We start from the raw sequence: 27,961 nt of genomic DNA, 5'->3' as shown, positions 1-27,961 counted from the left end.
GCCCATAATAAGCAAGAGGCATCCGTCAGCAAACAAGCCCTTTTATTGCATCGCAATGTGGTAAACTAAGGTGTGAAATGTGGGCATTTGGGGAGCGGGAAATGAACAACAGCAAGTCCCTGCCACAGCCTAGAAATATTAAGCATAAAAAGAGCTTCAAATAACAATTAAATTAAACATTAAAAAATCCACACAGACGTCGGTATAAAATGCACCACAGTAGAATTTAGTAGGGTTAAATGCACACCAAATGGATTAATGATAACTGAAGAGAAAACAGGACGAAATGGATGCAGGCACATCCGCAGCTCCTCCGCAGGAGCAGCAGAACAACAGAAAAGGCGATTTCCTTCATTCCGTTTTGGGGATTCCTCGCCGTTGAGGTCTCCGGCGACCCCAAGCAGGTGGGGGAGCTCACCCGCACCCCACCCTCCTGCAACCCTCGTATGATAAAGTAAGGCACTGGGTGATTTCCCGAAGGCAAGGGCGGAGGGCCGGGCTGGGGGCGGGCTGCCCCCCGGCGCCCGCCCTCCTGCAGTCACGAGCCAGGTCCCTGCCCCGAGGCAAGTGAGCGCATTTGGCCGGCACCTTGATTTGCGGTGAAATGGGGGGCTTCCCCACACCAGGGGAAACGGCGAGCAAGCGGGCGAAGGCAGTGGGGGCCCCTCCTTGTGGGGGGCACGTGGCTCTGGCAGGACCGGGGGCCACGCTCCTTCCAGTCTCACGAGAGGAAACCGGGACCCCGTGGGGAGAGGGCAAGGACAGGACTTGGGGGCTGAACTCGCCACCGCAGCATGCCACTCCTGAGCAGAGCCCCCCCATGCACCGGGCAGGCCCCAACCTGGCCCCCAGCCACGCCTCTTGTGGCCCCCTGGCGGATGGGGGGCACTCACCTTGGGGACCCCCAACAAGGCAGATTCAGCTCAGAAGCGCCCAAGGGCAGGGGAAGCAGAAACAAAGGGAAGACGAGGGTCCTTCTATTGTCGTGAATAAATAAGAATAACTTAGTGGGGCTGCTGGGGGGGCAGCCGCGCTTCTGAAATGCTTCGCGGGGGGGCTCCCATGCCCGATCCACCTCCCCTCCCGGCCGCCGAGATCCGAGTCCCCCAGGAGCGAGAGGGAAGCCAGGCGCCCCCCGAGCCAGCCCTCGCACAAGGCCCGGGCCGCCCACGGTGTGCCTGGGCTCAGCCAGCTCCTCCCCTCGGGGGGAGGCATCCTTCAGGGCCTCCTCCGCAGGCAGTCCTATATCCTGCAGGGCAGCGTGGGGGGCAGGGGGCGAGCCAGCAGGGGGGAGATGCTTCCGGGCTACTTCCCGCGCCTCAGGTTCTCCAGCAGGAGCCGCTTGTGGTTGGGGTCCAGCACGCCGGCCTCCTCCAAGTCCTCATCCGTGATGTCACTGCAAACAAGAGGAGGAGGAGCTGCAGCGCCTGTGACCACTAGACTCCGCTGCCCTCCTCCCTCCGAGGGAAGTTCCGGCTCCGCCTCGCAGGGTTCACGGCTCGAAGGCCTCTCGGGGCCTCCCCGATCGCTTCACCAGGAGCCCTTGCTGGCTCCCCACACAGGGGGCCTCGGCTGGCTGCCAGCCGGCATCTCCAGGGAATGCTGGAGCGACTTGCTGGAACCCGAGCCGCCTGCCAGCCCAGAGGAGGCGAACGGCGGCCTGCTGCCGGCCAGGCGTCCGGCCCACATTTCTGCCCATGGCGGCGGGGGCAGCTCTGGACTAGGGGGCACGTGCTCCCCACTCCGGGTGCCGACAGCACTGGGGCCAGAGCAGAAGGGCTGGGCTTCCGCAGGGGCCGCCTCCATGCTCGAGGAGCCCCCCCCCCCGGAGAGCCCCATGCCCAGCCTGCGGCCCCCAGGCCAGAGTCGCTGCCACTGGCCCCTCCAGCCTGCACTCAGACTGGGAAGACAGAGGCGGCGAGGGAGGGGGTGGCAGAGCCGGAAGCGGGTGTGGGGAAGCCGCGGGGCAGGGCTGCAGCCCCCTGCCCGCAGAAGAGCCTGCAGCCCGCGAGGGGTGGGGGGAGCCCAGAGACCCTTCCCTGCAGCTGGCTGTGACGGCACGGGGTGAGCGGCTCCGTCCTCCGCCAGCTCAGCTCGGGCAGCCCAGCCCCTCGCCCCCCGCGAGACCCACCTGAGAAACTCCAGGTCGTCCCAGCCGTTGTGGATCAGCCCCTCCTCGTATCTCTCCATGCCGATGGCCCTCAGCCACTCCCCCACGCCAGACTCGCCGCGCCGGGCGAGGCTCCCGCCATCCTGGCCCAGGGTCTGCAGGGAGATGGCAGGTGGGGGGGGGGCTGAGGGCGCACCTAGGCGCCCGCGAGACCGCCTGGCCCCCGCCCGGGACGGAGGGGAGGCTGCTGCCAGGAGCGCGGCTCCTCTGTGGGGCTGCGGGACCGACTGGCCGCTGGGGCAGCCCTCCAGGCAGAGCGTGGGGGGGAACCTGGAGCCCCCCCCCGCCGCGCACGTCCAGGCAGACGGGCGTTGCACAGGGGCGGCCTCGGCAGCCGCCCTGCTGCTGGGCCACCGGTCTGGCGATGCCAGAGGAGCCAAGCCAGACCCCGACCCCGGCCGTCTTGGTGTGGTGGGGGGGCGGCACCAGCCGGTGCCCCCCCCCCCACCGGCCTGCTCTGCCTCTGCAGGATGGGGCGAGGTGCCCAAGCACAGGCGGCCCAGCACCCTGTCTCCAGGGAGGGAGCTGGTTTCCCCGGCAGGCCGGGGGGGCACGGGGGCAGCAGCCCTCTGCCATGGCTCTGCCGTGGCACCGGCCTTCCAGGGAGGGGATCCCCCCTCCTGTCTGAGGGACGCAAGCACCTGCTGGCTCCCCCTTTTCCCCATGGCACTGAGTTGTTGTGGGGAAAGGCGCTTCCTGCTGCATGGAGGGGGGGAGATTCCTGGGGGAATCATGGGTGGGGAGGGAAAAGCCACCTCTCCCCAGCCTGTGCCCCGTGAAGCCCCCTCAGATGACAGTGAAACGCAGGGAAAAAGCCCCCCTTCTGGCCAGTGAAGGACGGGACCCAGACTCTTTCTGGAGTTCTGCCTCGGGACGCCCCACAAGGAGGCCTCCTTCATGCAGCTATCGAAGGGCCGGGGCTCCCACGCTTCCCAGGCTGTGGAAGGAGGTGGCCGTTCTGCTCGGCGAGTAAAGAGCGCGGCGAACAGCGATCGGTGCCCATCTGAAGCGCCTCTGCTGTTCGCTGCCCGTTTCTGCCCTCCCCAGATATTCCCCCATTTCCCCTGTGCTCCCCTCCCCACTCGAAACAGGGAAGAGGATTCGCGGGACTGGGGTGGCCCGAGGGGTGCAGGTGGCAAAGCCTCCCCCGGAGGGCAGAACGGGGCGCCCCCCCGCCCCCCCAAAGGGCTCGTCTTGCCGCATCACCCACCTCCTCGGCCAAGTCTTCCTCGATGCTCTCGCGGATGGAGCGCGGGGGGAAGGCGATGGGGCGGCTGTAGTCGGGGTGCATGCACCGGAGAGGGGGCAGCTCCCGCCTGCCTTTGGTCAGGGGGTGCGCCGGGGGCCGGCCTGGCTGCTCCCTGCCCAGGCCCAGCGTGCCGCCGCCGGAGGAGTCCACCTCACTGAGCGTCTTGGCCATCTGCAGCACGGAGCACGAACGGTCGTCCAGGTGGCCCACGGGAGCCTGCGGGGCGCCGGGGGGCTCCATTAGGAACCCCGGCCCCAGGGATGGGGGCAGCCTGGGGTGCAGCTTGGGGGGCTCGCCAAAGGGCCCCGCCGCCCGCGGCTTGCCAGGGCCCTGCTCGTCCCCCCGGACGGCCCCGGAGGTGTAGAAGGGGCTGTCCACCGCGTCGCGCTCCATGGACTTGGGCAGGGGAGGCGGTGGGAAATCCGGGGGCGGCAGAGTGAGGACCCCGGGCTCCTCCTCCTCCGAGCTCTCCTCGGCCCTGGAGGGGGGCGGCGGCGGCTGCTGGGGGCGCCGGAGCTCGGCCTGGACGGGAACGGTGATCTGCACTTTGTCCCTGGGGACGGGGGTCCTGGCCGCCGCGGCCGGGGGCAGCTCTGTTGCCAGCAGCTGGTGGGGGACGCCCTCCAGCACGTAGTAGGCCGGGTTGTTGAAGCTGTTCTGCAGAGGGGCTCCCTCGGGGTCCGCGGGGGGCGCGTCCAGCCTGGGCCTGCACAGGGCAGAAGGCAGGAACAGCTAAGCTGGCCGGGACGCTGCAAGCCGAGGAGGCGTGAGGGGCCCCCCAGACAGGCCCCGCCAGCCAGCCGGCTCTGCCCCGTGCTGCCCGTCCCCCCGAGTGGCTGGGAAGAGGGCCAGGCGGTCCCTCCAGAGAGGGAGGCGTGGCCAGGGCGCCCCCTCCCATGCGCCCCCTCCCGATGATGAGCGGGTGCAGCCCTCCGTGGGGGGAACTGCGGAAGGGCCCCATGCAAGGAATGCCAGCCACGCCTGCAGGGCTCTCCCCGCTCCCCCCCACAGCCTCAGAAGGGGGCAGGGTGACCATCCGGAGACTGAGAGGATTGGCAGGTGCAGGGTGACGTGGGGTCGGCTGCTGGGAGGCAGCGCGGCACAAGAAGCGAGCAGGAGGAAGGGACAAGGGAGCAGTCTGCCAACAGCAGGGACTAGAAGCTTGACGCAACTGCGAGCATTAGGTCTCCCGGAAAGGAGGGCCCTGACCTCCGCCCCAAAGAGGGACCTCAGCGGGGGAAGAGTGACGTGGCCTGAAGAGGGCAGCTGAGCAAAGTGGCCACGCCGGAGGCTGCTACCCGTCTCCGCGGCCGCCTGCCCGTTACCGCCGCAGCACAGAGAGCCGCTCCAGGCCTGTGCATCACTCACCTGCCCTGCCGGGCCTCGTCCTTGGAGGCGCTGCGGTGCGGAGCAGGCGGGCGGCTGGCCAAGAGCGCCCCGGGCTTCTCCGGCTCATCCGAGAGCTTTCCCATGGGACCGGCTGCCACCGCCGCGGCCTCCCCGGGGGAATGCTTTCTCGCGACAGACCTAGCGGAGAGGAAGAGGGTGCTGGAGGGCTGCGGAGCCGTTCGGCCCCCCAGGCCTGCGGGAGGCCGGCAGAATCGCGCGTCTGGTGGAGCTGAAGAAGGGCAGAGGAGCTGCTCCACTGCCCGCCTCACGTCAAGGGCGACAGGCCAGTGGTGACGTGGCCAGAGCCAAAGGGGGCGGGACGCCCCACCCCAGGCCCCTGGCAGGCTTCCCAGCTCCCGCAGTCTCACTTGGAGCAGTCCAGGTTGGTCCGCGTTGCTGGGGGGGGCAGCTTCCCCTTTGCAACCCCTGTCTCGTCCTTGTCAATGCTGATCCATTCTGCAGGAAGGGAAGACGGATGCCCATTCAGTGGGGCGAGAGGAGGTGGGGGGCACCTCCGGCAGTGACCCACGCGTGGCACAGGTGGGCACAGCACTGGCCCCTTCCTGCTGGGGGCCGAAGCCGGCGGCAGCCCATCTGGGGTCCCGGGCCCGGCCTCTTCCCGCGTGAGCCCTCCGTGACACCGTTTGACCCGTCTGAAAACATATGCCTATCTGGCCACAGCATGTGCTGCATTTCCCTGCTGGGGATGCTGGGAGCTGCATTCCAGCAGCCCTGAAAGCCGCTGGGATGGAAGGCTGCTGGTGCGACGGGCCGCCCCTTCGGTGCCCCTTGGAGAGAGCCGGCACCGCCCGCCCGCCCGCCCGCCGCTCACCGTACAGCCTCTCGCGGGTCCCCATCCGCTCCGCCGGGACCCGGACCTTCATGGAGCCACGGATGTTGCCCGTCTCTTCGCCGCGGTGCGACAGGTAGGTGAGGAACTGCTGCGCGGTGCTGCCAATCATGGACTTGAGCGCAATGACGCACTCGCCTGCGGGGGAGGCAGGCGCACCGCGGGGTGAGGGACCGGCGCCGGGGGGCCAGCCGCTTTCCCCGGCCACTGCCCTCAGCCTGAGGCAGGTGGCCGGGGACATCTGGGCCGGGCCACGGTGATCCTCCCCACCCTGCGCAGCTCTGGCGCCGACGGCCACGTCCTGCTCGCTCACCCCGGCCTCCCGCGAGGCTTCCCTGCTCCTTCAGTCTCCGTCTGCCCCTCGAGGGGCGTCAAAGGGATGCAGCGCTGCCCTCTTGGGCAGGACGGGCTGCTCCTCAACCAGAGGGCTGGCTGCCCACCCCGGTTCCGCGGCTCGGCCCTTCGACACCCTTCACTCGCACGTGGACGGAACAACAACGCCACCCGGAAGCAGGTGCCCCCAGCTCCCTTCGCTCTCCGCCACGTGCGCCTCGCCAGCCCCGGCCAATGAGTCTGGCCACGTACCATAGGATTCGTAGCCATCCAAGGATTTGACCGTCAGGAGAAGGTGCTGGTCCTGCAGGTACTCGATGTCGGACAGGATGGGCTTCAGCTGCCAGCGGAGGAAGCAAAGGAGACGCACGTTGGGAGCACCTCTTCTTTTCGGCCAGACTGAGAGGAGGCCTTTCAATTTTGGGCCTCTATTGTAACGTCACCAAAAGCCACGTCCCCACATGCCGGCTCCACAGGGAGAATATCTGCTTCCTTCGGAGTTCTGGGTCTCCCCTGTGGGGGCCTCGCACGACCCCTTTCCCAAAGGCTGGGTGGGGCACAGCAAAGGACAGGGCCTCCTCTGGGGAGGCCCCTAACCAGGCAGCCTGGGCACGGACTAAATGCCACGTCGCATGGGGAAACGGAGGGCGGCAGAGAAGAAGTGCCCCTCACCGTGGGCAGCTGCCTGGACGACCACTGAACCTTCAAGAAGTTGATGTTGTCGCTGCTCTGCGAATCGTTCTCAAAGCTCTTCTTGAATTCTGAGAGTGGAAAGCGGAGAGGAAAGAGGAAGTCAGGGCGGCACGACCCGGGCGGGGGCCACACACGGGCCCTACTTCCGAGCCAGCCCGCCTGCATCAGCCCTTCTTGGGAGACGAGGGCCAAAGCATCGGCACCCACCCCCCACGCGTCCCTTCCCTTCTCCCGGGGTTAATCTGCGGGGTGCGGGAGGCCCTCCCAGCCTGCCAGGGGCCCAGATCGGGCCCCCCAGGACAAGGCTGCCCAATGCAGATCTGACGGCGCACCCGCTCTGGCCTCAGCCTTCCCTCCTTCCAGGGTCGGGTGACGTGCCGGGAACAAGGCCGACCCCTTGCCGGAGCACACCTCTTTTGGGGAAGGCCTCACCTGCACGGGGGTCCCGGGGACCCCCAGCCCTGGCAGAGGGAGCCCTTCTGTGGCCGCTCAGGGCAGCTCTATGGGTCAGGCTATGGGCTGCCTTGACAGGGGGCCAGATTTCTTTTCATGCCAAAGTGCACGTGCCTTCTATTTGGATCAGGACCAGCACCAGGAAGGGGGAACTGAACTCTTGCCTCTCTCTTATAAAGTGTGCACAAACACACGCCTTTTTTCGGCTTTTCTTTTAATAAAACTGCCATTATGAAAACAGTTTACAAAAGGAAGGAGGGAAGTTTGGACGGAAAGAAGGAAACTAATATCCATGGAGACCAACGGAGGCTTTCCCTTTCTTTTTTAAACCTCCAAACAGCACGTTTGCGGGGCAATCGCCCTTGCAGGAGCTCAGGGGTTCCACGCGAGGCCCGAACTAGGCGCACCTGCTCCAGAGCGGGGAGGAAAACAGGCCTCGGAGCGCCAGCACCAGCGCCCACTACCTGGGTTTCACCCTCACCAGACCAGGGCGCTACGGAAGAGAAACGCCATTCCGGGAGGGGGCACCTTTCGGCAAACATCGCCCAAGAGGACCCGCCTGAGACGGAGAAAAGCCCCGCAGCTCCGGCCGGCCAGGGACTGCGCCCGAGGGCGCTCGCACTGCTCCGAATTGGGCCGGTGTGATCATTTTGAGCAGCCTTCTAGGATGCTGATTAGGAAAGGGACGCTGAATCGAAGAACCGACAGCGGGGCCGGACGAGGGGTCCCTCCAGTCTGTCAGCACTGCTGGGGGGCGGGGGGGACACGGTCCGCTCCTCGCAGACGTACCTTCGAGGCACGTAGAGTAGAACTCGATGAAGAACTTGGTCCGGCTGGCCGTCTTCACGATGGCCTCCACGCTCTCGAACTCGATGCAGGCCTGCTCCGAAGACTTCGACAGGCCTAGTGGCGATGGAGGAGGGCGGGTTACATGGGCCGGGCTGGCGAGCGCTGGGGGCGGCCACGTGTCTCCTAGGCCCCCCGAGTGGCACCGCAGCCGCCGCAAACCCCATCCCCACCGCAGCTGGAGCCGCCCGCGTGCTCCTGGGGAGCAGCCCTGGGCCGAGACCACAGGGCAGGAGTACCCAGCTCTTTGAGGGGTGGGAAGGAGGAGCTGCGAGGGGTGGCGCTCTCGCCTTCCACCGCCGGATCCCGCCCTGGAGGCCCCTTGCGCAGGGGCCGTGGGATAACCTTACGGGGGCCTGGAGGGGGGTTACGCTCAGCTCCGGGGCAGGTTCCCCCAGACCAAGGAAACCGCGGCTGCAGGCAGCTCGTGGGGCAACGCTAAACAGACACAGGTGGTGAAGAGGCGCTGCCCGTGCTGTGGTGTAGTACAGCCCCCTCCAGGTTTGGCTGTACCGCCTCACAGGCAGCCAGGCCAAAGGATGGCACCCAAGGTTGTGCCCCGATCCCATCCACCTGCACGAAGCTCCGGCAGCGAGGGGGGAGCTTTCTGCTGGGGGCTGGGGAGGACCCTCTGCCGAGGAGACGTGGGGGACGCTGAAGGGACGTGCCCCGCGCCCCTGCTCTGCCCCCCCTGCCCTCATGCCCTGCACCTTTCTTGGAAACGAACTGGGAAGTGACTCCAACTTCGAAGGCCGCGAAGACGGGCGAGTGGTCGCTGCTGACGATGTCGTCCGTGCACCCTGCAGAGCAAGAGGCGAGCGCTGCGGCGGGACGGGGGCCGGTGGGCCGGCAGCGGCCTGGACTCGCTGCCCCCCCGCCGCCACCAGAAGCAGCCCAGGGGGGAGGGGATGCCCGAGCAGAAGGGAATGGGGATCCCCACACTTCGGGATGCGGGGGGAGCGGGTGGGCCGGCCGTGCTATTTGCCAGTCGCGGCCACATCCGGGGGGGGGGGGACGGGCCTCGCCCCCACTCACCGTAGGAGCTGCTGGTGATGTGTGTCTCTGGGTAGGACTTCCAGAGGATCCGGTCGCACCACGAGGGGACGTTCGTCCGCACCTGGAGCAGGGGGGGGCCAGGTGAGACACCGCGCACCGCCCTGGCGCCCGTCCTTGCGTCGCCCGGAGCCCGAGTCCTTCCTGCCTGCGCTGCGGCCCCAGAGAGGCCTGGCCCTCAAAACAGGCTGCCGAGGCTCCGCCAGCCGCCGGCCTGAACACTCCTCTGCCACACGCCCCCTGTAGCCGCCCCCCGTCACTGCTCCCCTGCAGGACCGGCCGTGCCTGGATCCTGGCATAGTCCCCTCGTGGCAAACCAGGCAGGCACGCCTTCCCAGTGCGACAGTCCGTTGGGCAACTGTTCCACCCGACAGCGTCCAGGAAGGCCTGGGCCAAGTCGACACACCCTGGCCCAACCAGACGCACAAGACGTCCCATGAGGCAGCCAGAGGGAGGGGGGCTGTGGGCACAGGAAGCCCCGCTGTCCCCGCTTTGCGTTGGGAGCCTTTCCGAGGGGACACCTCCAATGGAGTGCCGCCTGGCAGCGACACGGAAGCGGGGCCTTCCTTGTGGTGGCACGTGCTCCCACGTGCGGTTCAAGAGGCAGGCATGACGCCAAGTTTAAACTGCCTGTTCGCACAGGCTTTCCTTGACTTGTAAGGGACGCCTGTCATTGTCCCGTTTCATTGCTTCGGCCGGTAAGCTCTTAAATACTTTATTACGCTGCCTGTTTAAAAATATTGCTTTGGTGCATTGGTAATGCCAGGTCCCTAGTGAACCTGGCCCATTTCGGACGCAGTCCCCCGCGTGCTTCGAAGGAAAGAAGCCCCGGGACCCCCCAAGTGCCCCTGGAGGCACGCTGGGGGGTGCGGGGGCTCTTCCGGCCCACGTGTGCAGAGGGCTGCACCTTCCGCTGGGCTAAAACGACGACCACGTGGCCTGCGCCAAGGTGGCTGGACTGCAGCCCGAAGGGGGCCTTGCCTGCCCAGCCCGGGCGGCAGCTGCCCTCCGTGGCAAAGCCCCCGCCTCGCCTCCGCGCAAGCCGCCCTCGTGGGCCCCGAGCACCTACCCCGGTCGGCTTCTGCTTGTGCCACACATAGGTGTCCCGGGAGCCCCTCTCGTAGCGGTACGTGGGGGGGAAGGTGATCTCCTCCTCGCCTGGAAAGGGAGAGGGGGAGGCACGGGCCGGGGAGGGCTGAGCTCGGCGAAATCCCGGCCCCGCCACAGGCCCCAGAGAGGCCCCCCGAGCCGGGACGGCCCGCCCGAGCCCCGGCTGCGGGGAGAAGGGGTGCCGGGGCACCGAGCGGCCCAGGCAGGGCCAGGACCCCCGCCCCCCGCTGCAAGCAGGTTCCTCTGCGCCGCTGGCTCTCGACCTCTGCAGCTCATGCCATGTGCAAGATTGGATTTGCACCGTTTTAGATCTACGCGAACCGCCCAGAGAGCTTGGCCACCGGGTTGTACAGGCAACAGCTGGGTGAAACGAAACACGGTTCTGACCCGGAGGAATCCCGTGGGCCGAGCGCCAAGGCATGCGCACGGGATGCTACTTCATGCGCAGCCTGTGCCTGCGATGCGCTGTTCGCGGGGGCAAGGTCCCTTGCTGCCATCGATGTCGGTGCCAGAGGCCTCCGCGGCCTTGCACCCCGTGTGGCGGTGGCGCGTTGTCGGCCCACCCCCCCGTCGCGTTCGTGTTTGCGTTGGGCCGGCTGCGGTGACCCCGCAGCTCTGAGGGCCGGGCGCCGGGACCCCTGCCCCTCGTGGGCTGGGGGGGAGGGGGAGCGCCGGGCCCGTTTGCCGTGCCGCGTGGGGCAGCCCAAGAAGCCACGGGCATCACGACGGAGAGCACCGCTGGCCCCAAACGGCGGGGGGAGGGGGCAGCCGGCACTGGAGGCCCCCCCTGCCCCGGCATGCGCGCCCACGGGGCGGGGGACTCACTGAATCGCAAGAAGATCTTGTGCTTCTCCTTCTCCAGGTTGAGCTGGTCCACCTTGAGCAGGGGCTCGAACTCCTTGCGGTTGATGTAGTTGAGGATTTCCTGGGGGCACAAGGCGCACATGACGGGGCCACGCTTTGGCGCAGAGCACGGAGCCTTCGCTTTGCAAGACCCACAGAGGAGGCCCCCCCTTCGCATTCCGCCGCCCCCTCACCTGAACGTCCATGTCCAGGCGGTAGTTGAGGTCCCCGAACCAGAACAGGTGCGTGAAGCGGAGCGAGATGTCGAAGGAGGCGAGCTGCTTGTCCCCCAGGGAGAGGAGGCGCAGGATGTCCAGGTAGTTCTGGTTCCTCCTGCGCATGGGGAGAGCGCGCGAGTGAGGGGGTGCCTGTGGCACGCGCTCCGAAGTGAGCCGGCCGCCCCAGGATTGCCCCACAAAGCGCGCTGGAAAAGCATGCAGGCATCCACACACGCGTTTTCACAGGATCGTAAGACAGCAGAGCTGCACGGGGCACCCCCTTCTCTGCCCTCACCCCCCAGGACAACCACACGCTGGGGGTCACATGAGTGGTGCTGGCTGGAGCCGGGGGTCAGACTAGATGGCCCTTGAAACCCCTTCTGACCCGCTTTTTAAATGTTCCTCGGTGCAGAACTTCCAGCTGAAGCACCCCCCTGAGGGCAGTCCCGCAGCCTCCGGCACGCCTCCAGGGTGGGATGGCCCCCCGCCTCCCTCGGCCAGGGGTCCCACCGCCACACTGCTCTGACCCCCAGGTGGTCTTCCTGCTGTCCGGCTGGAGCGAGCCTTCCCGCGGCCTGCGCTCTGCTCTGGAAACACCGGCCACCCAAAGGACAGGGCGCCGCCCCGCTGGGCGTGGGGGCAAAGGCGAGAGGATGCCAAGGCCCCCCACCCACATCCAGAGTTCCCTGCCGGTGGAGAGCGATGCAGCCACAGCAGGGAAAAGGGCCACAGGCGCTGGATGTGGGGGACCCATCCCTTGCCCCCCCCCGCCCATACAACACCTCCCTGCCATCCGTGTCTGCAGGCCCCGAGCTACAGAATGGCGGCTTTGAGTGTGGGGAGGCACCTGGGTTTCTCCCCTGCTCGGGCGCTTCCTGGAGGCACCTGGCTGGCCGTGGAGGGACACAGGAGGCTGGATGCGATCGCCTTGGCCCGGTCGAGCGCCCCCCTCCCCGTGTTCAGACACGTTCAGGAGCACACGGTCCCGGGGGGCTGCACTGCCCCAGACTCCTGCACGGCCCAATGAGCCGTGCGCACTTGGGCCCCGAGCGCAGGGCTTGGGCTCCCCGGGAGATGCGCGCATGCCCAGCCCGGCCGGGGCGTCACGACGCGGTCTGGACGAGGCTGCCTGTTTCGGCCTTGCTCAGCTGCTCGTCTTTCTGCCCTTAAATTCTTTTGTCTTTCCTTAAAGTCCGCCTGGAAACGCATCGGCGTCTTTGCGCACATCTTCCCCAACACGTGCGCTCACGCCGTCCTTTCGTTTACGTGCCGTTTTTGCAAGCGATCCTCCTCACCTACCACACTCCCGGTTATTACGTCTCCTAACTGCATGTTCCTCGGAGCATTTCTCTGCCGGAGAAGTCCACGGCAAAATTCGGGGAAACGCGAATGGCGAAAGACGACCCGAGCTTCACTTCCCACCGCGGCTCGGCCGGTTTGCCCCCGGGCAAGTGCGCAGGGCACGTGGGCCTGCAGCCAAGCCTGGAGTGGCGCTCGGCCGGGTCTGCTTGGCGCCCCAGCCCAGCAGGCATCTCTGCCCCCTTGACATGCCCCGGAGCCCCCAGCCCAGTGCGCGGGGTGGGAACTCACCTGGCCGTCTTCTCATTGCCCGAGGTGAGGTGGCAGTTGACAAAGCCAAAGGACGTGCCGTTGAACATGAAGGACACAGCCACCGCCCCTTTGTTTCCTGGGGGGCAAACGGCAGCGAGGGGTCACGCGGACACCCGGCCCCTCCAGGCGCTGGCAGTTCGCCTGAGCAGGTCCTCTGCCAGGCTCTGCCAAGGCCTTGTGTGCCCCCGCCCCGCCCCGCCCCGCCCCGGCCCGAGTGGAGCAAGCAAGCCGAAATCGGCCACCCCACGGAGCCCCAACACCCACTGCGGGAAGGCGCTCGCTGGGCTTTAATGAAGAAGCAGTGAGGTTTATATCCTGATTTAGGATTAGATTTATGTCCCATCTCTTTCTCTCCCACTTTCCTAATGCTAAATCCTGACAGGGTCATCCATGAAGCTGATGGGGGGGGGGGAGATTCGGGACAGACAAACGGGATTCCTTCTTCACTCAAGTTCAGCACATGGAAGGCGGGGGGAGAAAACCCGGGTGGCCGCCAGGTTGCCGCAGGCCAGAGGAGGAGACCAATGGCGACCGGGTCCGATGCCCCATCCCACACTCCCAGGCCCTGCGAGGGGCTTCCTGGGGGCAGCTCTTCTGCCGCCGAGAGTGTCGGGAGGCGTGCGCTGGGTCTGATCCAGCCCCATGGCCCGTGTGCCGCAGGGTTCCCCACTTAAGCCTAAAAGATCTACTTCAGAGGGTCCGCCTGGCGCCAACGCTTCTTGCCCTTCCGCGGCAGGCAAAACCCTTTTTATTCTCCCCGTATTTTAATTGTTAACTTGTTTTATTTAGTGGGTTTATATTTTAACATTGGATGCTGGGCAACTGTTATTCCCATTTCTATTTTTAGGATCAATTTGCTGCAAACCGTCCCGAGACGCCTAAGCATGGGGCGGTCCAGGAAAGTTTTAAACCACCAACCAGCCCAGCCAGGAGAGCTGCGGGGCCTGCCAGTCCCCCGGAGCCCCGTGCCCGCCCCTGCACGCTGGCCGGCCGCTTACCCAGCGTGTTGGCGATGCCCGTCTTCACACTGGAGGTGCTCACGTGGCTGATGCGGTTCTCGTGCTCCAGCTTGACCAGGACGGCGATTTTGATGTTCCACAGGGACTGCATGGCGATCTGGAGAGAACCCCGAGGATGGGCCCTGAGCCGGAGGGAGACGCGCTCCGAGTCGCCCCCCTCAAGGCGGGTGGTGCACGACCACCACGGGGGAGTCAGGAGGGCATGCTAGGAGGCCCCCGACGCTGCGTGCTTCGCTCCCCTTGGCCCAGAAAGGAGCCACTGGAGACGCGGGAGACAAGCCCAGGGGAATCCTGCTGCAGAGCAGAGCAGCGGGAGCAACCACGGATCTGGCTCCCTCGGGCTCGACTGCCGCCTCTCCAGCCAGGAGCGCTGCGGAAGGCCTTGGCGCCCTGCCGGGCAGACGCAGCGAGGCCCTGCCCCAGAGCCGCTGGCACTCCGGCCGGAGGGGGCTCTGCAGGGGGCACGCGGTGCTGCCCGGCGGCCTCAGGCGTCCCAGGCGTGGCTGCAGCTCGGGAGCAGGCAGGAGCTCTGCACGCGCACTCGGACCGGCCAGGCCAGGCCTCGGACCGCAACTCCGAAGCTGGAAGCGGACGCCGCGGCCGAGCCGACTTCCACAGCCGCGTGGGGCTTTCTGCGGCAGAGGCGGGCCCCGCCAGTCCCCGGGCGCTTCGGTGGCCGGGACGCCCGCAGGCTGCGCTGCTGGATCGGGCCCTTTGGGCCTCCGACCCAGCGCTGCAGAGCCGTCCACAACTCCTCCCCCCACCCCCCGCCCGCTGCGGACGCGCTCCCTCCCAACCGCCCCGGATCGGGCGCCCCCATTGCCTCGGACGACAGCGCGTGGGGAGGAGGCCGGCCACATGGGCTGCGGTCTGAGGCACTGGGCGGGGGGGGGGGGCTGTGCAGGCCCTCTGCCGCGCTGGATTGCAACGCCCATCTTTCGCAGCAGCGCAAGGCACTGTCCCTGTGGGTGGGCAAAGCCAATTCTGCAACGCCGCTCTTGACCTGCCCGGCAAGTAAGGGGGGCATGAGGATGCCCGGCAGAGTGCCCAAGGGCTGGACTGCTGGGCGCCACAGCTTGCCCCCGGCCCCGGTGTCTTCTGCTCGCAGACAGACGGACACGAGACAGACGCACACCGGCTTCCTCCTGCCCGGGGGGCGAGGGGCCACCACAGCTGTGGGGACAAGCAAAGCCGCCGCCGCCGCGCACCCACCGGCCGGTACTCGATCTCGGTGAAGTCCTTCAGGGCCCCGCGCAGGAAGTCCACCCACTCCTTGTCCCCCATGGAGTTCTCCTGCGTGCCGCACACGTAGAGGTCGTGCGGGATGGAGACCGCCATCTCGTCCAGCGTCTTGCCCAGGCCCTTGGAGGCGAACCAGGAGGAGATGCTCCTGGGCGGGGGCACGCTGCCTGCGGGAGCGAGGGGCCGAGCCGTCAGGGCGGCAGCCCGGCCCCCCTGGGGCCGGCGGGCGAGGGGGCCGGGGAGCACGCCCCAGGCGCGTGGAGGGTCTGCCCACGGCGTCTCCGGGGAAAGGAGGCCGAGCCGGCCGGCCCTCCCTCTCAGCAGACGGCCTGCGGCCACCAGAGGTGCGCTCCTGGGACCGTGGCGGCCGCAGCAGCTCCCGGCTCCCCCACCTGGGGGCAGCACTCACCCATGTTCCACGTGCCCACGAAGACGGAGATCATGTCCGGCTCGTCCTGGTTGGAGTGTCTGTTCTTCATCAGCTGCAGGAGCTGGCAGAAGGCCTCACGCTTCTGGGGAGGGGAGAGCGGCGTGCCCAGGATCAGTGGGGGACGCGTGGGCCCCCCGGAGCAGCCCACCCACCCCCAGTCCTCTCAGAGGGCTTCTCAGTCGCAAGCCACCCTCCTCGAGGTCACGGAGGAGGCTGGGAAGCACAGCAGCTGCCCTGGGGCGTCCCGGGAGGCTCAGCGCCACGGGCTGGATGTCTGTCCCCGAGAGGCCAGTTGTGCTCAGCAGCATGGCTTTGCAGGACAGACTGGAGAAAAGTCTGCCTCTGAGCATGTTCAGAGTGCAACCGCACAGCAGGACAGCCCCAGGGAACTGGCATTGTGGGCATGGCCCCCAGGTAGGCCTGAGCCGGGTGGCTTCGCCTTGTTTCGAGAAGGCAGGACGAGGCGCCTCCGGGAGGCCCGAGTGCCCACCTGCTCCGCCACGGGGCCAGCCGGCCGGCTCTGCCAAGACCGAGCGTGGCCTTAAGGGCCGCTTCCCTTGCTGCGGAGTTTCTACCCCAGGGGCAGCTAAGCAGGGGAATTAAGCAGCCGAAACACGTTTGCAAGTTTGCCATGGCAGCTGCAAATGGAAAAAGCTGGGGTGGAACCATCTGGGCATGGATTTTGCTTTTCCTAGCATTCATTAAATTAAAAAAAAAAAGCATTCCTGAAGGGAATGCCCGCAGCTAATGGACACACTTATTTTCTACACCTTAGCAAGAGGGCAAACTTGATACAGCCCGCTTCCCTCTCCCACTTGCGTACGGAGCCGTCCGCAGAGGCGTCTTGCTTCGGGCGTTTACCGATCGGCATGGCGGAGCGCCACCATTTGCCGACCAAACGTCCAGCGCATGGGCCGAGGCCGTGTGTCTTCTGGCCAGCCCCGTGTGGGAAAAGGTCTTGGCGGAAGGCGCTGGACTCACCCGGGCACTGACAAAGATGAAATCCTTCCGCTGGGTCTTGTCCTTCTCCTTCTCAAAGACGATTCCCAGCTTATTCTGCACCCGCTGGGACTTGATCAGCTGGCGGACTGGGGAGAGGGGATGCGACGGGCGGTGAGGGCGGATCCCGCTCAACCCGCCCCGAGAGGCCTCTTGGGCCACGGCTGGGCAACCAGGCGCCCTCCGACTGGCTGGGGCTCCGGCCCAAGGCGCTTGGAGAGCACCAGGCTGCAAACCCTTCTGCAGGCTCGCCCCCCCCCCCTCCGTGGCACCCTTCTGCCAGGGAAGCCCTTCCGCGGGCGGCTGGGGCAGCGCCGCACACGAGCAGGCAGGCGCCTCTGCGCACGAGGCCGCCCCTGCCTCCCGCCACCAAGGGCCAAGCCGTGCGGCCAGAGCAGGAGAGCCCACAGAACGGCTTCTCCCCGCAGCCCGGGTGGCGCGCCGGGCCTTCCAAAAGCGGCCCCGAGGAGGCCACAGCGATCTTGTGAGTGACCCCATCCGTGGAGGGGACCCATCCGTGCAGAGGAGAACGAGGGGCGCGTGGCGACGTGGCGGGAGGCGGGCCCTGCGGGGGCACGGAGAGGCCCCCAGGAGAGCGCTCACTCTTGTCGTGCGTGAAGGTGTTCCAGTCCTCCTGCGAGTCCTTCTGCTTCTTCAGGACCACCAGCTTCCCTCCCTCCACGTCCACGCTCAGGGTGTACTTCTGCGACTTCCCAATCTTGGTCAGGTCGCCCAAGGTCAGGTCCAGCTTCACCTGCAAGAGAGGGTGGGGGAGCCTGCCCTCAGGTGCCCCGGCACACGAGGCGAGCGGCTGCTGGATGCGCAAGGCGGCGCCGGGGGGGTCGCCGGGGCGGCCTGCCGAGAAGCGCAACCTGCCGCGCTTCGGGTGCCGCGGGGCTGGCAGGCCCCGGCTTTTGCAGCTGCGGGCTCGCATGCCCTGCCCAAAGTTAATCTGCAACAATCGTTCCTTGGCTGCGCTGAGTAACCTTTAAATCCAGCATGCCGCAGTTTGCATATCACATCGCATCCTGGGCTGTATTTTCTGCAAATCGGCCAGAGAGCTAAGACTGTTGGGCAGCACAGAAATTAAACCGAGTGGAGGCCCGGGATGGGGGAGGCCCAAATACTCCCACCCGTGGCAGAGGAAAGGCAGGAATCGCGTGGACTCTCAGGTTTGGCATCATCTGCGTTCGTGGTCATGCAGAGGGAGTTAAAGGGGGTGCTGAAATGCCCCCCCCCCCCCGACCAGAAAGGCTCCTCCGCCATCACATCGGCTTTGGGGAATTTTGGAAAGAAAGGCTGGAACGCTCTGCAGACTGGACCACGTAAACAGACCCGAGTCCTGCCTGAGGCTGAGCTGGGTCTCTTACAAGACTGGGCCGTGGGGGGGTGCGGTTTACCTCGAACGCCTGAACAGGAATGCTCTTGGCCTTGCGGCAGGAGGGCTGGGCGAGGCCCGGCTGCGTGGTGGAGCTCATGTCCTGGAGGGCTTTCAGGGCCTGCGACCGGAGGAGACACCGGCATTAACGCTTCTGTTGGGGCCCTTCCTGCCCGCGTGGCGGCCTGGATGCCCTCCGGCCACGAACCGGTCAGGCGCCTGCTGCACACCGCTCCGGCGGTGCATGCCGCGCCTGCCCCCACACAAATCCTGCTTGGAGTACTCCCGGGGGGGGGGGCACGTGTCTCCCGCCTTGCCTGGGTTCAGAGCTCCACCCCGGACACTAAGTGCGTGGGGAGAAAGGGGGAGCCAGCGGCCAGGTCACGGCACGGCTGACACTTCCCAGACCGCCAGGGGAGACCTGAGGTGCCCCCTCCCTTTTGGGGACAGAGCTTCCCAAGAAGGCCTCCCCTCCCCGCCCCCACCCAGAACACCATCCAGACCGGGGACAGGGTGGACACGAGGGCCGTGCTGGATCGGGCCGAGGGACCGCCTCGCCTCGCCCCGACGGGCCCGGCCTTCTGCGGCAGGAGGAGCCGGCCGAGTGTCTGGGGCACCACAGCTGGGGCAGGGGGGCCGCAGAAAAGGGGGGTGGCCAAGGGGGAAGGTGCAGCGCTCCCAACTGGCGCACGGCGGCCCCCACCCAGCCCGGCCCGGCCCGCGCACGTCACGGTCAGGCAGGCGCTGGGCATCGCCCACAGGGGACGTGCCGAGCAGGGTGGCCGGGGCAGCGCTGGCGGGCGCGGCGCTCACCTTCTTCTCGATGCCGGACAGGAAGTCCTTCAGGACGGAGAGCTTCAGCACCAGGCTCTCCAGCTCCTGCTCGCCCGTCTGGCAGGCGGCCTGGAAGGAACAAGGCGCCGTTTGCTGAGCCCGGCCCCAAGGGAAGGAGCGGGGCCGGAACCAGGCCCCCCACCAGAAACAGGCAGGCCCCAGAGGGTGGATCCTGCGCACGGCACCACCCGGGGCCTGCCTGACTGCCGCCCCGGTGGGGTTCGGCCGGGGGCAATGCGGGGGGGCCCTTCCTGTGGTGGACCGGAGGACGGACGGTCTCCCCGCAGGGACTCGGGGGACCAGCTCTGCTCTCCTTCCAGCACCAGGCTGGGTGGGACCCCTTAGGGGCCCGGGAGGCGGCGCTGCAGGGACCCAGCTGCCACGATGTTTTATGCCGTACGTTAATACAAAATAGAGGGCTTTGGCTATTGGATGGTACAGAAATAAAATTAAGGACAATAATAATGATGATGCTTAATAGATTATTAATAATGTAATAATACAATGATCATCCCCCCAGAGCTCCTACACCCGCCAGGATTTCTCAGCCAGAAAAGCTGGCCGGGGAGTATTGGAAGTCCCGGGAGGGTTCCAGGTGTGCGCCGGCCGTGCAAAAGCTCCCAGGAGCCCTTGGAGGACACCAGCAGCGTAAGCTGGGGACACGATTCCCAAGAGGTGCCCATTACCACCTCCATCCAGGTGGCGCTGACAGGCCAGGCGAGGACGTGCGGGGCAGCCCCTCCCCAGACCAGGCTCTGCACTCACGGGCAGCTCTGCAAGCCCACAAAACGCGAGTCTGTGAGCTTGACTGGCCTTGTGCTTCGGGGGGGGGGGGGGGCTCGTTTCCTCGGCTGAAGACCCCACGAGGCTTCTGGGGTTCCACAGGGGCGCCAGCAGGAGGCGCCTCAGGCAGCGGTGGTCCCAAGGGATGGGATGGGATGGAGAGCTGAGGGCACCGTGGCCAGCCAAGCCGTCTCGACCTGGGACAAGCTTGTCTGGGCACCCGAACAGTGAGGAGAGGGAGCCGCAGCGGCCTCCGCCACGCCCGCCGCACGAGGAGAGCAGAGGGGCCTGGTGCCACCCGCCGGCGGGCCCCTCTGGCCCAGGCCCGTTCCAAGCCCGGCCTGCCAAACCCTCCCAGGATTTGCAAGCAGCAGCTGCCCGCCACACGGGGCAGGATCCCAGGAGCCGGGGGTCGGAGGCGCAACGCGTTGGCCCACAGCAGGTCTCCTGTGCCTGTCCGGCTGTGCTGAGCGGACTGCTCACCGAACTGCCTGGAAGGCCCTGGAGAGCTCCAGGAAGAGGGTGGGAGGGGCGAGGGGGGGACATCTCTGCCCACCCGCTTCCTCCAGGCCAGCTGGCCAGGGCATGCTGGGAGCCGGAGTCCAGCACCTCTGGGGGCACGCCATCGGACAGAGCCACTCCACCGAGTCCTCTGGCCCAGAAAACCCTCTCATGCGCCAAGCCCCTTGCGCCAGGAAGGTGCGTCTCGGCGGCCCTCCCCTCCCCCACCAGCCGCACTGACCTGCTGCAAGATGCGGGAGACCACGGGCAAGCTCTGCTGGTCGAACACCTTGGACAGCACCTCCAGGCCGGACAGCACCTTGTCTACCTCGCTGGAAGCAGAGGAACCCGGCCTGTCACTCTCCGTCGGGCGTGGGGAGCGCGTCCCACCCAGAGGTGGCCCTTTTCCTGCTCACACCCCTCCGGCCATAAATTAGATTATGGGTTGCTAAGAAGGTTCAGCCCTAGCTGGGTTGTCCTGGGCTCACTGCCCCCTCAGGGTCCCCCTCCTTTTGGTACTTCAACAAACCCGACTCCCCCCAAGACGGCTGCTGCAGCACATTCATCGCCGGCCCACTGAGTCCTCTCCAGCCCCCGCAGCCAGCTCTCGCCAGCGACCCCCCAAGGCCAGAGCACAGTTGGGGTGCACATGGACCCCCCCCATTCAATCCCAGATGGCACCTGCAGCTTCCTGGGCTCTCTGGCACCCGGGCTGGGGGGAAGGAGAGACGCTGCCTTGCCTGGCACCTTGCCAGTAAGAACTACAAATTATGGCCTGACATCTCCTCGCCTGCACCTCATCCCAGTTCCCCATTCTGAGCCGCGAACAACGCTAAAACGCCCAACACATTAAAAACACAAGGAACACCTGGAGCATTAAACAGGAAATGCACGACGCCCCAACCAATAGGGCAACCCCCGCCTAACTGCAGGCACGGGCCGCCTGTCCAGCCAGGGTCCTTCTGCACTTCCCGCAAGCGCTCGAGCTTTGGTGTGCCTCCGTACCAGAGCGCAGCGCAGACCCCAAAGCCCCACGACTGCATTTCCCCTTCCGAATCCTGTTCCGCGAGCCGGGCAAGCCGAAGGGGCAGCACAGACGACCCCCGGCTCTGCGGGTGCGTGGCCGCGCATGCCCTCCCGGGGCCCTCGTGTGCACCCCTGACCTGTGCAGGCGCTTGCAGGAGGCGACGAGGGTCTTGTGGAGCTGCGGCAGGCTGCTGGCGCCCGCCCTGACGGCCTCCAGGTCCAGGGAGTAGCTGCCCTTCAGGTACTCGTGGGAAATGGTGCTGAGCCCGTTGGTGGCGCTGCGGGAAAGGCGGGCACGCCTGGGTAAAAGCGGCACGGACGGCAGGGGGGCTTCTGGCTCGGGGAGTGGCTGAGGCACGCGCGCTTTCTCCAGCTCGCTTCTTATTTACTTACTTACAGTTTTTATATGCTGCCCGATACTAGAGGCAGCTCAGACTTTCCTCCCAAACCAGAATATAACACGGAGCGTTTGCCCGGTCTGCCCCATGAGCACGTCTGGGTCCACACATGCACCGGCCCGCGCGTGGGTCGTGGAGGGCCGAGCTTTCGTTGTGCGGTGCGTCGCCCTTCACTACGAGGAGAGCCCGTGGTTTGCTGCTGGGCTCTGAGGTGGGCTTTCCGCATGGCTGGGTTGCCACAGCACCGCCACCCTCGATGCAGGTGGCCCGTCCCGCTGCCCGACCGGCCTGCTCCTCGCCGGCCGCCGACCCGCTTCCCCGTCCCTCTTCCCCCCGCCTGCAGCCTTCTGCCTCCCCTGCCACTCGCCCGCGCTCGGCCCTCCAAGGCGGACATTGGCTCCGCACGGGGGGAGGTTTCGCTACCCCAAGGGCAAGGCTGCGCCAGATCGTGCTGGCCCGGGGCTGCAGCCTGAGAGGGGCAGGGCGGAAAGGGCCCACCCTGAAGCCCCCGTCCCCCCACAGCCCGCGTGCTTTCGGCAGGGGCCGCCCGCCCAGCTGCGAGGCTGCCTCAGCACACACGAGGGCTGGCGAGGCACTCCCAGGGGGAGGTGGGCTTAGCCAAAGTGGGGAGCGGGAAGTAATGGAGGGTGAAAACCAGGAACACCCCCAACATTCGAGCCCCCCGCCCCATGCACCGTGGCCAGCGACCCCCACCCATGGGCCGACACAGGCCGCCCTCCGCAGCGCTGCAGCTTACCTTTCCAGAGCGCCGTCCTGCACAGCAGGGGCGTTGCTCGCCCCACTGGGGGTGGCGCTGCCCACGGGAGTGCTGGTGGAGGCACAGCGGGGGGGCAGCGGGGGCTTCTCATCCTCCCCATCTGCAAGAGAGAAGGCAGGTGGTCCCGCGGGGGCACTTCCCCGGAGGCGCCAGATGCGGCGTGGCGGGACCGTTTCGCCTCCAAAGGGTGGCCAGGAGAGAGTCCCCCCCGCCCCGGCTCAGGCAGCCTGGAGCCCTGGGGGGATGGGGGGGATGGCTCCTGCGGAGTCCCCCGCCCACGCACCTCCCTTAAGGCTTAGGCAAAGGCAGGCCAGAGCTCCGGGCTTCTGGGCCTCAGCCCCACGGCCTTTGCCCCCCGGAGCCAAGCCCGAACGGAGCCCTGCTGGAAGCGGAGGGGCCGGAGACACGGCAGCCCCTCCTGCTCCAATTGCGCCACACGAGCCACCCCAGAGGCCTGCCCCCCCCAGGCGCTCGAGCTGCCGCAAGCACCAAGCTTTAGGCAGAAGTGGGATCAGAAAAGGCCTGTACCTGGGGAGGGATGGCCCCGCTCGCCCCGCCACGCTCTTCCGAGACAGCGCCTCCCCGTGCCATCCAGACCGCGGCCAGGGAGGAGCAGTACGCACCCGAGTAGTCCCTCTCCTCCGCCGGCTCCTTGTCCTTCTCACGCTCCACCGCGAAGAGGAGGGTGCAGACGAGGCCCTGGTTCGGCTGCAGGTAGAGCGCGATGAGCTCCGGGAGGGTCTTGAAGCGTCTCACCTGGACCCCCTGCGATGTCTGCGGGGAGGGAGGGAGATGCTGACGGGGCGGGAGCACGTGGGCACGAGCTGCGACGCCGAGCGCGAACAGCGGCCACGGCAGGCGCGCGGACCGGAAGCCAGTGAGACCCGGGTGGGTTCTGGCCGGGGGATCCCGGCAGGGGCCACCACTCTGGCGCCCGAGGTCCCGAGAGCAGCCCGCGGGCCTCCGAGGAGGATGCTCCGAGTGAGGAGGCCCTCCAGTGCCCCACGGCCGACGGCAGCCAGCTCTGCCGAGAGCCCAAGCCGAGGGGCAGGATTCCCCAGGGACCGTCTCTGAAAGCACCTCCCGTCTGGGCAGAGGAAGCTCCGTCCCGACATCCCCAGCCAGGCCGACCAGAGGCCGACCGCACTGCGAGCGGGAGCTCCGCAGGTCTCTGCCCTGGAGAAATCCCGCTGCTCGTTAAAACCATCTGCACACCTCTTCCTCCAGGGCCAAGGCGGCAGGCACAGCTCTGCTCTCCGTTTGATCCTCACAGCCACCGCCAGGTGGGTCCGCCTGAGTGAGGATCTGCCACTGGCCCAGAGCTCCCCCACACCACAGGGCCTGGAACCGGATTCCCCCCGTCCCCGTCGAGCCGCCGCTCCGCCCGGCTCCATCCGCTCCCCCTTTTATGCAGGTGTGGGGCACCGCTTCCTCGAGCCACTGCGCGGCTGCAAAGCAGCCTCTGTTCCTTCTGGCGAGTCCCACGGCGGGTGAAGCCGAGACGGCCACATTCCGCCGTGGGCCCACCCTGGGCATCTCCGCCTGGCAGGGAGATCAATTCTGCTTTTTGCCGGAATAGGAATGCAAGACCGGCCCTGCTACATCCGACCCGGGTCCGTCCGGTCCAGCAGTCCACCGACACGGCGGCAAACCAGCCCCTTGATTCAAGCGGGAATCTCAGTCGTGCTGGGAGAGAGGGGCTTAATCCTGCCACCTGAAGGGGTCAGGAGCGAGAGGCGGTAAAACCCAGAAAGGTTTGCTTTAACACGGATGCCAAGCAAGCGCTGTACACGGATTACAGACGGGAAAGGATGCACGAGGAGAGAAAGATGTCACGGGGTGGGGAAGGAGGCAGGGGGCAGCAGGAGGTTCACTCACTCAACGCAAGGGAGTGCCACCAGCCCGTCCAAGCAGCAAGCGGCCACTCCAAGAGGGCCGTGGCTATGTATGAACGTGCCCATGGCCGAACAGGCCCGGCCGAGCACCAGGCCCGAGCCAGAGGCCCACGAGGCACAGAGGCGAGGCAGAGCAACCAGCCAACCAACCCAGGCAGTGGAGCGAAACAACCAAGGATCGGGGAACCAGCACTGCAGGACACCAAGCCACACCATCCTGCTCAGGGGGACGCCCAGTTTCGCCTTGGATGCCCCCAGTGTGGGAGAGCCCGCCTCCTCCCCAGGCAGCTGGTCCCACTGCCGCGTTGCTCTGACGGGGAGGAAGCTTTTCCTGATATCTAGCCTGAATCTGGGCTGCTGCAACTTGACTTGATTATTCCGAGTCGTGCACTCTGGCATCAGCGAGAAGAGAGAGATCTTGGCCTTCCTCTTTGTGGCAGCCTTGGAGGTCCTTCTGGAGGGATCTCATGTCCCCCCTCAGCCTTCTCTTCTCAAGGCTGAGCATGCCCAGTTCCCCCAGTCCCTCCTCACAGGGCAGCGTTTCCAGCTCCTGAATCATTTTTGCTACCCTCCGCTGGACCCTTTCTAATTTACCTGCATCTTTCCGAAATCTTGCTCCCCAGAACTGGACACGGGACACCAGGCGGGGTCTGATGAAGGCTGAGCAGAGGGGAACTAGTACTTCACATGCTTGGAAAGTGGTGCCTCAGCTCATGCACCCCAAAACAGCATGTTGGCAGGCCGCACACCATGTTTCAAAATTCCTAACACCCGAACAAAAGCGCAGAACGGGAGGCGGGTGCTTTTGCCGAGGAGAAGCATCGCAGCCGAGGCAGCTCCGCCTTCCCTGCCTCCCGGTTCTCCCCTAGAAATCTTCCCCCGGGTTGTTTTAAGGGGACCGTCCTGGCTGGGCTCTGAAACCAGAAGGGGGCCCACCTGGGGGGATGGTGTGGGGGGGGTGCTTGCAAGCAGGAACGGGCCCAAGCCGGAGCAGCCCAGCGCCAGGCCCTCCCCCGGCCCACCACGAGGGAAGAGTGCGGCACGCGGCCGGCCCTGCCTCCCTCCGCAGAGGCGGCCTTTCGAGGCGGCCGCCCCCTGCAGAGCGCCACCCCGGCTGACTCACACAACATGCCAGGCAGAGGCAACCCTCCACACATCTTGGACTACAACTCCTACCTTCCCCAACCACGTTGGCGGCACTGGCTGGAGCAGATGGGAATTGCATTCCATCAGCTCTACTGGGGGCAGCATGGCCTGCCCTCAAGGCCTCCCACGCAAGGCGCTACCCCGGAGAGCAGCGATGCTTGAAAACGAGGCGCGATCCCGTGGGGCCAGCCGGGGCGGCCCGTTTCTGGGCGGTTTCTCCCACTGAGAGGACGACCGAGCCGACGAGCAACTGCCGTTCGCGCCCAGGCAGCTCCCAGAGGCGCCGGGCGGGCGGCGTGGCCCCCGCGGGTTGCAGGCACAGGGCAGCTCTGGGGCCGGGCCGGGCCGGGCCGGCACGTCACATGCCTGGCCGCGGCTCAGGCGAGGGAACCCGCGGGGCGGAGGGACGGCCTCCTTTTCCCAGCCCGCCCGCCCGCCCTCCTCCGGACTCCCTTTTCCTGCCAGCCGGGACCGCACAAAGAGGCCACTGTTGTGCTCTCAATGAGCAGCACACGGGCCAGGCTGACCGCGCGCCAAGATCAGCAGCGCGTGGGCACCGCAGGGCTGCGGCCAGGCCAGGCCGTCCTGGAGACGCAGCTCGGCAGAAGGGCTGCCCGCTGGCCGTGAAGGAAGCAGCACGCCAGCCGCTTCCCGAAGGACAGAACGAACCTGCCCCGTCCTCTCCCAAGCCCGGTCGGGCCCGGCATTCCACGCTCCTCTCACCGTCCCCATCCAGGCCTCGCTTCCAGACTGGCACGTGCCACAAGGAACAGAACGGACGGGCCCGGAGGAGGCTCCCCTCGGGGCAACCGTCTCTCCCTGCACCTGGCCCCGGCAGAACCGAGGCAAGCCGCCCTCACAGGCCTCCTCCTCCTCCCTGCTGTGAAGCAGACCGACTCCCTTGGAAAGTCTCCCAGGCCAAGCGGAACCACCCCAGGCTCAGGCACCGCGTGGGCACAGCACCCAGAGGCATCGGGCAGAGGACCGGAGAAAAACGGGCCAACTCCCTCAGAAAGTCCCCTAGGCCGGGAGCCGGCAGCGCCCCTCGTCTCCTCGCTGGAGCGAGGCCTCTCCGGGCGGCTTCGTTCTGCCCAGTCCTCTGCCCGGGTGCCTCACCGGAGCCCCCTGAGCTACAGCGGCGCGTGGACGTCACTGCCTTTGGGCTTGATCCGAACTGAACAGAAGTCACCAAGTTCTCCATGTGCAGGGAAAGAGCCTGAGAGGCCAAGGCCATCAGCTGAGGGAGAGGCCCAGACAAGCAGCCGTGCCCTCCGGCTGAGCACACGCCCAGTTCCTCGACACCAGTCTTTCTGGTGCCGAGTCGCGACGGCCCCTCGCAGTTCGGGCAGCCGCCTCGGGTCCGCACAGCTGCCTGGCAGGCAGGCAGGCCCAGCCGGCCTCCTCCGTGCTCTGGATTGATCTCAAACGCTGCCTTTACCTGCTGCAGGCGGGTTCGAGTCCTGCTTCGCAAGATTAAACTATTGCCAACATTTGCTGACCTTCCTAGCTGGGAGGGAACAGACCGGGGCAGAACGCCGGAGGCCCCTGCCCCACCGCCACACGCGCACCACAGCGGGAGGAGCCCCTCCGCCCACACCAACGCACAACCGGACGACGTGTGCGGCCAGGAAGGTCACCAACCTTTCCCGCTAAAGAGACTGGGTGAGATGGCAGGCGGGGGAGAGCAGGCGGCCAGTAAAGACAGGCCTCGCATCTTTATTTGAAGTGGGCCCGCTGGGTTCAGCTCCTGGAAGAGTGAGCGGCGGGCAGCTGATCAGCTGGGAAAGAGCGGGGTCCCTTCCAGCCGTTGTGGTTGCAAGCTGCCTTTCCCTCCAGACACAACCCGGAAGCTCGTCCCCGTGGCCACAGCTGTGGACGCGTGGGAAGGGGCCGCCCGTTCTGCAGGACGGGCGTGAGAGCCCCCCGTGTCGCCGGGGGCGCCGACTCACTCTCCGACCCCTCGTGGCCCAAAGGCAAGGGAGACTCTGCCCGAGGCACCCACGTTTGGAGCCGAAGCCGCCCGAAGGCCCTCGCGGGCTCTCCAAAAGCAGCAGAATCCGAGCAAAAGCGTGGCTCCGGGGAGGAGGCGGAAGGTGCCGTCTCACCTGCACGGCCAGAAACTCCTCTTCGTCTGGCAGGATCCGATAGGTGTGGACATGTTTCTGGAACCTGTGGCAAGAGAGAGAGAGAAGGGAGCTCTTAAAAACGGCGGAAGCACCAAGCATGCCTTCAGGGGCCCGTTCTCAGCAACACGGAGACGAGCCAGGGCTTCTGCGGTTCATTCCAGGGCTGAGGAGCCACGGGGAACGGCTGCTCAGGCCCACACCTTTTCCGCCAAGCTCTGAAAGCGAACTGAGCGCGGCCACCTTATGCTATACGCAGCGACACCTGGCGGGGAGCCTTCCCCCCTTCTCCCAACCTGGTGCCCTCCAAATGGGCAGGACTGCAATGCCCATCATCCCCAGCTGGCTGGAAAAAGCCATTTTTGGTTTTAGCGGACTGGGTGTTCTCTGCAGCTCTTTTCCCAGCCTGCTAGTTTTCTAAATGAGGGTGAAGAACGGACGGCTTCTTTTAACTTTGGGGGTGACAGTTTTAGAAACTAGCTAAAATCATGGCTTTTTTTTTACCCTCGTACTAAACACGCTGACTTGGGCCGGAGCTCCATTTCGTTGGGAAAACAAGGAGAGCCCATTTTCAAAATCACAAGTCATCGC

General features: G+C 66.4%; 1 protein-coding gene across 1 annotated transcript; it reads right to left on the bottom strand.

The window, feature by feature from the left end:
• Window positions 1-25: 25 nt before the first annotated feature.
• INPPL1 (inositol polyphosphate phosphatase like 1) lies at window positions 26-27,912 on the bottom strand. The gene is made up of 28 exons (XM_044418603.1): window positions 27,875-27,912; window positions 27,353-27,416; window positions 22,830-22,980; window positions 22,186-22,306; window positions 21,168-21,308; window positions 20,246-20,336; window positions 18,700-18,789; window positions 17,909-18,007; window positions 17,112-17,262; window positions 16,491-16,597; window positions 15,489-15,591; window positions 15,050-15,246; window positions 13,817-13,934; window positions 12,798-12,894; window positions 11,184-11,322; window positions 10,972-11,071; window positions 10,106-10,194; window positions 9,019-9,100; window positions 8,694-8,783; window positions 7,927-8,040; window positions 6,664-6,752; window positions 6,244-6,331; window positions 5,641-5,796; window positions 5,177-5,264; window positions 4,788-4,946; window positions 3,381-4,125; window positions 2,132-2,265; window positions 26-1,396 (listed from the first exon to the last, which is right to left on the bottom strand). The coding sequence occupies exons 1-28, from the start codon at window positions 27,910-27,912 to the stop codon at window positions 1,306-1,308; spliced, it is 3,732 nt and encodes a 1,243-aa protein (XP_044274538.1). The 3' UTR covers window positions 26-1,305.
• Between the last annotated feature and the right edge of the window lie 49 nt (window positions 27,913-27,961).

Source organism: Varanus komodoensis, unplaced genomic scaffold (genome assembly GCF_004798865.1).
Source record: "Varanus komodoensis strain SLA01 unplaced genomic scaffold, ASM479886v1 scaffold91, whole genome shotgun sequence".
In the NCBI taxonomy this organism is placed as follows: Eukaryota; Metazoa; Chordata; class Lepidosauria; order Squamata; family Varanidae; genus Varanus; species Varanus komodoensis.
Note: the sequence above shows the minus strand (reverse complement) of the source record. Positions and strands in the feature narration are given on the sequence as shown.

Excerpts from the sequence above, each read along its gene's own strand:
- INPPL1 (XM_044418603.1), bottom strand. The coding sequence starts at position 27,912 with ATGGAGCTCCGGCCCAAGTCAGCGTGTTTAGTACGAGG. Across the intron at positions 18,008-18,699 it reads TGTCCGGCATCGAGAAGAAG|GCCCTGAAAGCCCTCCAGGA; the intron begins GTGAGCGCCGCG and ends CTCCGGTCGCAG. Across the intron at positions 8,784-9,018 it reads CATCACCAGCAGCTCCTACG|GGTGCACGGACGACATCGTC; the intron begins GTGAGTGGGGGC and ends CTTGCTCTGCAG.